This window comes from Panicum virgatum, chromosome 8K, assembly GCF_016808335.1.
Source record: "Panicum virgatum strain AP13 chromosome 8K, P.virgatum_v5, whole genome shotgun sequence".
Classification (NCBI taxonomy): domain Eukaryota; kingdom Viridiplantae; phylum Streptophyta; class Magnoliopsida; order Poales; family Poaceae; genus Panicum; species Panicum virgatum.
In genome coordinates, this window is record NC_053143.1 from 52501542 (window position 1) to 52514845 (window position 13304).

General features: G+C 45.1%; 2 protein-coding genes across 3 annotated transcripts; one reads left to right on the forward strand and one right to left on the reverse strand.

Moving 5' to 3' along the window:
- Positions 1-60: 60 nt before the first annotated feature.
- On the reverse strand, positions 61-4101 carry LOC120645175 (probable polygalacturonase). Of its 2 annotated transcripts, none has more exons than XM_039921951.1 (6): positions 3684-4101; positions 2943-3272; positions 2068-2188; positions 1808-1982; positions 1642-1712; positions 61-1206 (listed from the first exon to the last, which is right to left on the reverse strand). In XM_039921951.1, the coding sequence occupies exons 1-6, from the start codon at positions 3696-3698 to the stop codon at positions 542-544; spliced, it is 1377 nt and encodes a 458-aa protein (XP_039777885.1). In that variant the 5' UTR covers positions 3699-4101; the 3' UTR covers positions 61-541. The 2 variants fall into 2 exon arrangements, with proteins under 2 accessions (XP_039777885.1, XP_039777886.1); XM_039921952.1 differs by having other exon boundaries at positions 2943-3257; positions 3684-4099.
- Positions 4102-8318: 4217 nt separating this feature from the next.
- On the forward strand, positions 8319-12398 carry LOC120645176. Its single transcript, XM_039921953.1, has 7 exons — positions 8319-8627; positions 9611-9802; positions 9889-10161; positions 10489-10591; positions 10983-11101; positions 11207-11374; positions 11486-12398. Exons 1-7 carry the CDS (start codon positions 8334-8336, stop codon positions 12071-12073), a joined length of 1737 nt encoding a protein of 578 aa, XP_039777887.1. The 5' UTR covers positions 8319-8333; the 3' UTR covers positions 12074-12398.
- The last annotated feature ends 906 nt before the right edge of the window (positions 12399-13304 follow it).

Sequence of the window (13304 nt, forward strand, 5' to 3'; positions counted from 1 at the left end):
AGCTAATAATGTCCCCCAGAGAGGACAAAGGCAGCAATCAACATCAGTCTTACAACCCAATTGACACCAAATTATTTATACCAAGAAGCACCCTGGCTCTACATTCACAGCCAGCCTGTCAAATTACAAGATAACATGTGATCGCTCTCAATCAGACTGATGCTAAAAGGGAGATAGAATATACACAGATAATTTAATCATGCCGTTGATAATTTATAACCAAATGACAATAGTATGAAGCAACTGTTCTGCACTCAACCCCTACCAAAAAATTTTCCTTCTTACAGATTGAATAAAGAAATGTAACTGTACAAGCAAGCACCTAGCTGTCCACAGCCCCACTTGATTCTTCCACCTCAAGATCATCATGCAGCTTATAATCCGAGCCTCATGGCCATGACAGGGGGAGTGATATGACTCTTTTTTTTAATGCATTTATTGGTAAAGAATTGCGAAATGATGGTGATGGAGGCTCAATGTCACTAGTTTGTACAAGGACTGGAATAAGAAATGAGAAGAATGAACAGGGTACTCTATGTGATTATGCTATCGCAATGGCACTGTACCTAGAAAGGGAGAAACAGATGGAAGAACTAGAGGATGGATCCCTAAGCTCTGTGCAAGGTTCTGGGAAGACCATTTCAGAGTACCCAGCAACTTTGGAACATGACCAGGAAGCAGAATCAGCAGCCATCGAGAAATTGAGATTGGAAAGGCAGATCGCAGTAAACGGGGCACCATCAATTCCTGACAAAACTCCAGCAACCGAGATATTTGTGCCAACCAAGTTCTTCAACGTTATTTGATTGATCACTGGGAGCTGAGACGGGTCAAAACTGTGATCTGGGTGGCTTGAACAGTTACCAGTGAACTCAATGCCAACATGGACATCTTCCATTCGAACATCGGAGATAGCCACTTGCTTTATGTAACCCCCACGGCCTGGTGAGGTCTTGAAAGAAATACCTTTGTAGGAATCACGGATCCGTAGGTGGTTAACATGAATATCTGAGATCCCACCAGACATCTCGCTGCCAAATGAAAGAGCAGCTCCGGAAGATGATAGCAGATTCACTCTGTTGATATGAATGTCTGAAGTTGGCCTTCCAAAGGAAATGCCGTACTTGTCCCATCCGCTTTTCAGTGAGATGGCATCATGACTAACACTAACAGTGCTGTCTTCAATGCATAAATTTGAACATGAATCTGGAGCAAGAAAGAACAGATAGTGAAATAAGTAAATACTGCATGCCATGACTGTCAAGTGCAGAGTGATGCAGTATGAAAACTTTGTTAAAATTCTTTGTCAAGGATATGGAGGGATCTTAGAAAAACTATAATATAACGCTTAAAACCATGATCGGACAGCCAAAAGTTAGAACTTCGTATGTATGAGGTATTTAAGACTACTCATGTTCTCAGGCAGGTGGATTCTTAATTTATTTATCTACATATTAAGAACGTACTCATCTAAGCTTGTGTGCTAGCAAGTACAAAGAACAAAAAGGAAAAGGGAAACCAGTTTTCTTCAAAATTAGGGCATTGTACAAGCAAGAGTGACATGAAGTATCTATCCTATCTTTAAAACAGGACACAAAGAAAAGCATCAACACTCAGGGGAGGGGGGTGGGGACGTCATACCTGGAACTATGCCATCAGTCCGTGGAGCATCCAGTGAGGTCTCAATCGTCACATTGTGGACCTTTACATTACTGGAGGAAACAAAAACTGTATGCATTAGTACAGATGCATCTAAACATTCACCAAACCGCACCTTACACAGAATGCTAGGTTAATGGCATTGCACCTGCAGTACACCGGATGTATGCTCCAGGCAGGTGAATTTAAGAATGTCAAGTTTGAGATCACAATTTCTTCAGAATGCAGAAACTCCACGAGATGGGGACGACTATGGTTCAGCTTATGGGAGCGCAGCCACTGCCACCATACTGATCCCTGGCCATCAATAACTCCGATGTTCCCTGGAATAAGTGGATGAGACATGCAAGGGTCATTAAAATGAACTAAACTGTAGAATCTGTATGCAAGGCAGAAAAAAGTAGTTACCGGTTATGACAACATCGGTTAAGTTATATCCATTTATTAAGCTTCGATGTCTAGGGCCAGGAAGGTCTAGCCCTTGGCCATAAGATGGCAAAGGTTCCACAATCGGCCATTGTGATGATTCCTTGAATGGGAAAAAAAAGGTACTTATATGTCAGAAACTTGAAATAATTGTCCAATACAGAAATCTTCATACCTCATTAATACAGAATTATGCATGATAAATAAAGGCGATATGCAAGGAAATTATGAATAACGACACAAAAGTAACCGCAATCGGCATGGTAGCACATATGCGACATGCCTTCTTTGGCACACAATTAATGAGGTAAGCTTGACTTCAAAACAATGCAAAAGGCAATTGTCTCTTCTTGGCTTCTTCCCTCACAGCAACAGCTATGTTTCACCTTCCAAACACTGGCTTCCTAGAGCAAAAGCAGACAGAACCAACCACAGGCCTCAACCTGAACGAAACTTGAATCCTACCTATCACGATATCTGCAGAGGATTTCTCCTAGCCAATGTAAGCAAAAAAACGAAGAGCACAAGCGCAAGAAAGATGGCGTCCAAAACAATGGCATGTGACTTCAGCTTACACATGTCAAAATCGCTACTTCATCGGGTACATCCAACAACCATATCCGAACAAACTGAGATGATCCGATCAACAATACCAATTCCAACCACTAACAATTCAGCCAATGCAGCTTGAAAAGGATAGGCATCCTCACATTCATGCAACCAGAACCAAAAGCGATTGTGCGCACACCTTGGCACTCCTTATGCCAACGCAAGAAGAATATCTGTAACTACTACTGCCATAACAACCCGTGACAAGGAACGGGATTGCGAGCAAGCCAATGCCCCATTGCCATTACCTTTGAGCCGACGATGACGGCGTCTTTCTCCAGGTAGAGGGTGAGGTGGCTGGTGAGGTTGAAGCTGCCGGTGAGCCAGCGGCCCTTGGGCACGTACAGCTGAGCGCCGCCCTTGTCGGCGAAGGAGCGGACATAGAAGACGGCGTTCTGGAAGGGCACCGTGTTGAGGGTCTTGCCGTCCCCGACTGCGCCGAACTCGGTGATGGTGACGCTGTGCGGCCGCGACCCCGGCGGCGCCTGGTCCCGCAGCCGCCGCAGTTCTAGTTCGCCGCGGGCCGAGCCGAGCGCGGCGGCCAGCAGCAATGCCAAGACAACCTGCAGAGGACGACATTGCCAATGGCCACGACACGAATTAGCAATCCGCACTCATTAAACACGAAATAGAAAGCTAAACAAAATCTTTCGAATCAAATCTCCGAAACCGCGGCGAGAAATCGCATCTTCGTCCTCACGAGATCTCCGCGGGTGCGATCAGGGGAGCGAGAGAAGGGCCCGCCATTCCCTGACCAAGATCCCGAAATCGGGCACGGATCACACGGGATGCCGGCCACTCGACAGCCACAGCGAAATCACGAACCCATGCGCCCCACGCGCATAAAGCAGCAAACGAGAATCCAAGAGCCGCCCATTCAGGAACGAGCAAGAAAAGCGCCGCCTTTAATGGCAGAAGAAGTTGAAGAAAAAAAATCGAGGAAAACATCGAGCAAGCGATTCAATCCAATCAGAGGACAACGTACTTACTACTAGGCCCTTCATGAGTCCGTCTCCCTCCCCTCTTCGCCGCCGCGGGAGAGGAAGAGGGAGAGGGAGGCGAAGCAGCGGCGATCCGAAGCGCCGCCGGAGAACGCCACCGGTGGCAGGCGAACAGAAGTCGAAAAAAAATTGCTTTTTTCCTCAGAATTCGCTGGGATATCGGCGTAAAACACGGGAGGTGATGAACAGACGCCGCAGCCGGCCGCCGGCTGCCGCTGCTGCAGCAGCGAGGGGAGGAGATGCTGCAGCGAGCGTCTGCGGCGGCAGGGGAGGGAGGAGGGGATGCGTTTACAAGGGAGCTGTACTGCTACTACTAGTAGGAGTACTAGCAGTAACAATACTCTGATTTGGGCCAAGCCTCTCTACCTTCTCTTATTCTCCCATTGTGTGTGATTATAAAAAGGGAAACATTTTAAAATGAACATCGAAATTGGAAGGAGGTGAAGAGTGGGGGCAAAAGGTGTAGGGCAATGAGCTGGCATTGTGCGAGAGAAAGACAAAAATAAGTAAATGAGATGAAGCATGGGGCTTTTATGTTGGAGTTAATTCACTGAATGCCATTGAAATTTTCGTCAATCCCTTGAATACCATTAAATGACATTGAAGGGATTTTTTTTGTGTCTATAATATGTGGAGTCAATGGCACTCAAGGAATTGGCTAAAATTTTAATGGCATTGAGGGAATTGGCTCTTTATGTTGGGGTAGCAATTTCATGAGGTGTGTTATTTGCACCTTTGACTGCACTATATTTGCGAAATATTGCCATTTCCTTTATAATGTGATTGCTCCTATTTTGACGGAATGAAAATAGCAATTAATTTTTAGAGAATTGTCATGTACTATTCCGTAGATGTATAAACACGGAAAATATTAAAAAGACATTTCTACATAAATTGTTTAATACTGATATAATGTGCTTCCATGGTTTATGTAAATAAATTTTCCGTTTATGAATACTTCATGATATGTCATTCCATATTAAATAAGCTTAAACGTGGCCGCTACTTTTCCTCGGAAAAAAAAAACTTGACCACTACTTTAGCTACAATATTATTACTGTCACTCAAAGTTTTAGGGAGAGATGTGTAAAATTTTCGCCGACAGTAATAGGCTGCTCCTGGATGAAAAGCTTAACGCAGGCTGTATGCCTGGAAGGGAGTATCAAGGGACCCACAAGGCAGCTGGGCTAATCATGATGACAGGTGGGGCTGGGGTCTTTCTGTGGGGCCCTGTGCTGCATCTGAAGATGGGATCCCCCAAATTCTTTCTTCCATGGATGATTTGGAGTAGTTTGGAGTGGCACTTAAATATTTAACCAACATTTCTTTTTGTTTAACATCATGTCGAGAATGTACTACAATGCATCCATACATTCACTTTATTTGCCCTAAAAATGATTTTTTTTCTGAAGAGTGCCCTAAAAAGAAATAAGGAGGAGAAACCATGACTCTTGACCTTTGTTTAGCTTTGATGAGCATCCAGAGCGACACCATCATCATGCTATTAACACTAACCAAAATGGTACCTGAAACCATTAACTTGGATTAGAATATAGTACTAATGTGGTGGGATTAAACTTATTGCAGCCTCTTTAATTTCGACCAATGCCATGTTGGGAGGCACCGTTTGGCATCAACTTATTGTGCTGAGTTTTGGTAAGAAAAAAAAATGGGAATCCTGCATTTATTGGCTTGGAGAGTGGGGCGTGAAAGGCTATAGGAGTTGATCTTGCACACCTCCAGCTAGGCGTCCATGACAACTGCAGGACAGATCATACGGTGGTGGGAGATGAGCAATTTGAGCATAGTAGGTGAGCCATAATTGTTGCAAAGAATGTTCCTTGATTAGGGCCGGACGTCGTGCACCCAGAAGAGCCAGCCTTGCAAACAAGAGCTGCCACCTTTGTTTTCCATCTGTAGAGACGGTGCAAGAGCTAGCAATGCCGTTGATTCATGTACAGTTTGTGATCTTGTTATTAGAGAAGCATTACATTTTTGTGGCTGGTGTGTCGATGATAATAACCTGCATTACTGACACCCTCTGTATAATCATAATAATCTTCAAAGTTTTCTTCATTATGGTTTGAGGTCTCCTATTGCCTACCGTACCACATGCTCAACCATGTCAATGATACATCCTCGCCGTTTGGACCGGCTGCTTGATGTAAAGCTCTGTTTTGTTGTCTCCTTTATTTTTTTTCCCGTGCATGTTTGCGGCCTGCAAAACATGTACAACCGCGACTCCAATACTACTTAACAGTACAACTAACTAGAGTAAACTGGAATGAAAAAAAAGTATGAGTAAACTGTGTTTCCATGGATTTTTTTAGTCCCTATCACATCAAAATAAATTTTACTATTTTGGAGTATCAAATAAAATCTGTTTATAGACTTTTTTCACAGCTGAGTGCTAATTCTAATGAGCCTAATTAATCTATAATTTGCTACAGTGATGCTACAGTGCCACCCCCTAATTATGGACTAATATACCTTATTAGATTCGTCTCGAAAAGTTATACCCATCCATGAAACAATTTCGCAAATAAACTTCGTTTAGTACTCCATGCATACATTCGTCTTTTTTTTAAAAAAAATTTGAAAGCCCTGACCAAAGATGGCCAAAAGCTTTGCAGTGATTTTCTGCCGGCGCATTCATTTTTTCTTTTTAGCGGAAACCGGGGGGTCTGAAGCACAGATGGGAACAGAAGAAGCAGAGCCCGCCCCGGCTGGCAGCAGCCCACGTGACGTGCCCGCCGATGACACCCCGTCCCCACCTGGGGACCCACTTCCCCGGTCCCGGCCTGCGGGTGGTCATCTCATCCAGCAGGCGCCCGCCCGGCCCCGCCGCCGGCCATGTGCGCTCCAGGCACCGACACGTGGCTGGGCTCCGCTTCCGCACCCCCACCCCACAGCCCGAAGCAGACGGCGTGACACCTCGGATGGGCCGGCCCGCCGCTGAACTGAACAGAGCTGCCATTGTACGCACATGATTTTTTTTTGTTTAGTTTTTTTTTTTCTGTTTGATGAACGGACGGACAAATTCACGCTTCTTTTCACTAAATTGCGGAGGAATTACTGAATTAGTACAAATTACTCCTGTCAGGCAGCGGATCCAGCAGTACTGTAGCATGCACGTGCACGCAGAGACGAGCGAGCCTAGAGAGGAGGCTATAGCTATAGCAGCAGGTAGCTGAGTCTGACGATGTGAACGTGTGTGCGCCACGACACGACATGACACGACAGCAGGCGCCGCGAGCTGGAGGTTTTGACTAGCTACTCCGTCCGGTCTCCACGGATCCATTCAACAAATGCCGTGTTTGGTTTTTTACCGGCACGCGATTCCTGAGAAGAGAATCTCGCATGCATGGAGTACTAAATGAAGTCTATTTGTAAAAAATTTTCAGGGATGAATATAATTTTTTGAGACGAATCTAATGACAGTAATTAATCGATGATTTGCTATAGTGATTCTACAGTAACCATCCTCAAATCACGCGGTCAAAGGCCTCATTAGATTTGTCTCGCGATTTACACGGGGGTTGTGGAGATGGTTTTGTAATTAGACTTCGTTTACTACTATAAAATAGTGGTCAAAGTTGCTACAGTAATTTCGTGAATTTTAACCAAACACGCAGTGCCTGCCCTTTGCACGACCAAACTTATTCAAAGCTTCCACTAGACAATATAGTAGTTCAAAAAAGAAGGAAAAAAAAAGCTTCCACAAGAGAGAAGGAGATCAGCTGGAAAACACTGCCTGCCCCCCTCTAGCTCCTCTCGATGGCTGTACTCCAGCTTGTTATAACTTACAAAATGTGTTTTTTTTCACTTCTATCAAATAACATGGCGGAAACCCTGAACTTGTACGGGAATCTTCATCTATTGATTTTACTAGCAGAGAAACAAAAAGAGTGATTTTTTTTTGTTTTAGTGTCGGCTATAACACATGCATGATGGGACGGAATGCATGATGCCACACAGCAGTCAGTGATCGACAAAGTCATGTGGTTCATTCCGATTCCGTTGCAGAAGAAGGATCTTCAGGTTCAAAAAAAAAAAGGAGCTTCCGCTGGAATATCCTCCTGTTCGCCGAGCATCCGCCTCGGCATCATCCTGCGGTGCTGCTGCTGATGCCCCGCCCTGGGGTTTCCCAAAATACCCTTTTGCCAAAAAAAACAAACTTGTTTTACAGGCCAAAATTACCTTCCCTGGGGTTCCTGCTCTGCTCACATATGCTTTGCCATTTTGGGTGGTGACACTGACTGACACGCTGAGTATCCAGCGTGGATGCCTTCCAGCACTAATTATTTATTATTCTGGTATAAGCGTACTCGTGTGAGCACGCAACAAAACTTGTGTTTGCATGACCAAACTATTTTTCAAGGCAAACTCGTGCATGCAACTTTCGCGTTTTCAATTAAATCTTTCGAAATGTAATGCTACTACCAAAATTTTAAAGTTCTCCAACTACTTCAAATGTGATGCAACTTCTTTTCCCCTCAAAGTACAAGTTGAAAGAAATTAGCAACGAGGGGGTAATTCCGTCCATTAAGTCCTTCAACCTCTTCCTCCCAAATTTAGGGGGCGCTCACGTACGCCTCCACCGCCTCCCAGCGCGCGCGCACCGCCGTCGATCGCGCAATGGGGGCGAAGCGGGTGGCGTCGGCGGCGGGGACGGCGGCGCTGGTCTACGTCGCGCTCTCGGGGCGGCTCTCCTCGCCGTCCGGCGACGCTGCGTGGGCGGCGCGGAGGCCGCCGGGCGAAGAGGACGAGGCCAACAAGGGGGAGGAGAGGTGGCCGGAGCGGGCGCCGGCGACCTGGAGGGAGGCCGCGGCGGTGACGGCGAGGACGGCGGGCTTCGCGTACGCCGAGACGCTCGGCAAGTGGCCGCTCGGGGACATCGCCTTCGGGATCAGCCACTACATGCGCATCCAGGTGAGGTGATCACCGAGCCCGTGCTGCTGTCTTTGCTCGGATTGCAGAGCTCCTGTCTCTGCTTACTGATCACGAACATTGAACGGCAAAAAAAATATGTGATCTTGGGTGTGAAGGGTGCTTAATTGTTTTCGCTGCAAAAGGAGTAACTGGATTAAGAAAAATGATCTTGATGGCGTAGTTTCTGGATTCAGGATGAAATTTAGTAGGACAAGTTTTGGTCTTTGCTTACCCTGCTGCAATCTTCTGGATTGGCGCTGAGACTATCAAGTTTGATCAATTTGTGAGAATTTTGTTGGGATCCGATAGTAGCCACTAGCCAGCCTTGCATGTCATTCTCCTTCAGGAATAATTTTTATTATTCCTTTTACATTCAAAGATTAAGTTGGTTTTCTGATTTCTGAGAATGTGAAAGGTACATTTTCAGGGGTTGTGCTCCCCATCTCTGAGGTTGATCGATGCATGATGGATTAATGCGAGCTGATTAATGTAGAAGTGTAAAACTTCTTAAGGGCGTATGGCAACTAGGAACTCCTGCAAGAAAAAAAAACCACACTGTTGCAAGAACGTCTAGCTTCTGTTTTCAGTTGCTTTGGAGGTGACAAACAGGGGATATCTGTCAGTTAACCATATTGCGTTGACAGCACTGAAGTTCAGAATAGTTGGGATTTCTGACAAAGCATCCTCTATAGCTTTGCTTCTCACCTCAATCTCTCCTATATCATGGTGCCTTTCTATGAACTGTTCAGATTTAATACAAGTTTTTCCCATTTTTTCCTTTTAGAAAAATAAGCGATTTTGTTATCTGATTCTGATTGTCCGTCAGACAGTATTAGGAAAAAGGAAATAAGCAGTTTGTTATATATTGTGAGATGTAATGAATCTATGCTAATCCAGTTGGTTTATTAGTGAAAACTCATGCTTTGAGCCATCTGCTTCCGTGCATCATACTGAAAAACACTCTCATTAATGCTTATTTTCAGGGCAATCGGCAGCACGAGTACACAGGCAGCAATTGCGTGCCCCTGAAAGGCCCTGGAGTAAGGCAGGAGCTTATTGGACTTCTTAGATACCTCAGGCTCTGCATGTTCTTCTCAAAGAAGCCATATGAGGTGTTTCTGGAGTTTGGTGGTTATGGCCAGAGTGATATTCTCATAAGGAAGTCGAAGTCAAAGGTTTTCATTACCCGAGCCAATTTATGTTTTTGTAGCATAGATTGCAAATGGAGATCCCTTAAATAGAACATTGTGATTCTTTTCAGCTTATGAAGCCTGCATTCACGGTTGTCCGCGATGAAAGCACCAAATGTTTCCTCCTTTTCATTCGGGGTGCAACCAGCACTAAGGATCGGCTGACAGCAGCAACTGCTGCAGAGGTTCCATTCCATCATTCAGTGTTACAAAATGGACGTAGATCCAATTTGGTGGCTGGACATGCGCATTGCGGAATGGTTGCAGCGGCTCGTTGGATCGCAGATCAGGCCATCCCGTGCCTCATCAAAGCAGTGGAGCAATTCCCAGACTACAGAATCAAGGTAGCTTTTCAAAATTCTGACCCTGTTCAATGGTATATCCCATTTTTTATGATATGAGGAAGTAAATAAGTACATTGCAAAATACATGCACATGCTATCACTATAATAGTGGCTAACAACAATTCTTGATCTATTTTGGTTAAAGAATAATCTCCTACTAGGTGAACCTAATATGACTGATAATTTCTCAGCAATCAATACCAGAACAATTTAATTAACAGAAAAATAACACATACATGAAGTTATTGTAACGCTTCACTAGTTCATTTTCATTGTGCCCATTTTTTTCTGGCTAACAGAACTGTTCCATTTTTAACTTCATATTAGATCATTGGGCATTCAATGGGAGCTGGTATTGCGGCAATCTTAACATGCATGCTACGTGAGGACAACAAGTTGTCATCATCCTCATGTATTGCCTTTGGACCAGGTAATGTATCCACGTAGAAACTACGCTTTGACTATTGAGCACACCAAAATCAAGAAAAAAAATCACGGTATGTTAGTTTACTAAGCTTTGACTATTGAGCACACCAAAACCACTGTGAGTATATTAAACTTCCCACTGCAGTGGAGTGGATTGTTTTCAACCATTCAGATGACATAATTTCTTAATTTTGAAAGAAAAAAGAAGTAGTCTGAAACAGAACTACAAGAACCCAATAGTATATTCCTTCTATTTGGTAGGAAATTAAACCCATAAATTTCCATGACTAAGCTGCCAAATTCCCATTTTTCTGGTATCTGGTCGCAAGATGTGCCATATAAATACCTGTTGTGAGATGTATAATATACTCACAGTATGAAGGGTTGCTGTGCAGCTGCTTGCATGACCTGGGATTTGGCTGAGTCAGGCAACGACTTCATTACCACTGTTGTCAACAGAGATGACCTGGTGCCATCTTTCGGCAAAGGTTCGGCTGCCATCCTTCGCACAGAGGTATCTTATGGCTACTTAATTTCAAGTATTGTCTTAAACTGTGGAACGCATTTTCGTACTTAGTAACCTTATGATTTTTGCAAATGTCGTAAATTTTTTCTGCAGGTTATGGCATCATCATGGGCTCCAGACCTCCAAGAACAAATTCAGCAGACAAGAATCTTGGGATTTGTAAATAGCTCTTTGAATTTCATGCGATCCCACATTCCCTTCTTACCGAATCAAGGATCCAAGGTTGCTGATGTCAATATGCTTTTATCTAACACTCCTGTGGTAAACACTCTGTTCTTTGAAACAAATAATTGTGTCACAGCTAGTTGCCATAGAACATTCTTCTTCGTTTTAATTCATAATGCACTGAGTTGATTCCTCGTGCCATCCCAGGAGGAGTTGAACCTTTCCTCAGATGCACGTGCCACAGTGCAGAAGCACTGGGCACTGTCCTGCTGGTCATCTGTTGCTGCAAATAGGCAAAATCTGGAGTCATTGGTGAACCACACTCAGGGCATGGGCATTCCGGCACTGATGTCCACCTATGCAGGAACTGACCAAAACACTGACAAGCCAATAACTGCAGGAGGACCAGCCTCATACTCTCCTGAAGAACCTGATAGCCCGAGGTCAGATTCTGAGGAAACTAACCACGAGGAGAAAGCAACAGATCAAGTGCACCTAGAGCAGCTTCTCAAATCACTGCGATCATCGCCAATCCCCTCTCAACCTCACCAGTTGTACCCTCCTGGAAGAATCATGCACATGGTTGTGTTGCCTTCACCCAAAGAGCCCGACACTGGCAAGCAGCACGACCAGGACGGGGTGGTTGCCATCTACCAGACGCCTCGCAGCATGTACGGCAAGATCCGGCTGGCCAGATCCATGATCAGAGACCATTACATGCCTAGGTACATCGAGACAATGGAGATGCTGATCGACAAGCTTGCAGAGGACGCAGACGATGACACAGACGACTAGTTGGGAACTGAACCCAAAAACCAAGGAAGCAGATTAGTAAGCTGCAGCATTGTTAGTGTAGGCCACAAGACATAGTTTATGACTTAATGGGTTCAGAGTAGAGCCCAGATTAGTGTCATAGTGTCGGGGTAGCCATTCCAGAAAGATTTGATATTTCAGCTTTGTTGCTGAGATTTGCAGAAAGATCTGATATATCTGATATAGTGTAGAATCCAGATTTGGATTTGTATATTGAGGCAGGTTAGCCTAGTGAATGATACAGAGTTTTCTGAATGCTTGAGCAACGTTAGGAAATGATTAAATAGAAAAGGATTGCTGAACTTGGGAATGTATTGGTTGAGTCCCTGATATGTGAAACTGCAGATGATGCCCCTTCTGCAACAGGCAGTATGCCCATGCCAAAATTTTGCAGCAGGAAATCACCTGCTAGTTGCTGAGCTGAAGATTTCGGCACCTGCTAGTAGGACTTGAGCGAGGTGTTGATGCGTGGGATGCCGTGGCAAGGCTGCAAGCCCCGTGTGCTCCCGCCGTCACTGGCCGTTCTGGGCTCAAAGCGCGCTTCGCCGCGGATCGGCCGGCTAGGAGGAGACGGATGTTAGAGGAGTCAAGGGCCTATTGGGCCTTAGCCCATTAGGGTTAATTAGTCGCTTGCTTAGGAGTCAAGTAAATATCTCTATATAAGGAGAGGAGATTTATCAATCTAATCAAGCAAGAGATTAGAAGGAAATCTCTTCTCTCTTGTCGGCCGTGGGCGAAGCCCTGCAGCCGGCGTTCCCGGCGCCCCCAACCCTAGCCGCCGCTCTCTCGCCCTCGCAGCCGCCTCGTGAACAGTACCCGCGGTACTGTAGCACCGCGGGTACTGTAGCGCGTCGGCAGCCGCCCCTTCTTCCTCCACCATCCTCTCAATCCCACCACGCTCATAACAACGGATGTGGAACAGAACTGAAACCAGGATCTGCCTGCGATTCCAAAGCTAGGAAATGAAAATGAAAACAATGGCGCAGGTGATCTTTAGAAGCTACTGAAAGAGCACACTTTCACCTGTGATCTTTGGAAGGAAACTGGCCCACATTGAATTCAGCTGCAGATGCTCTTACAAAGTTTGGCCCGCAAATGCCAGTGCAGAGATTATTCAGCATGGACAGTCATCACAACGTCGAGACTCTGAAAGTTTACACATAACATTGCAGGGAAAGTGCTAACAAGCATCAGCACTTCCAGTTCCTGACCA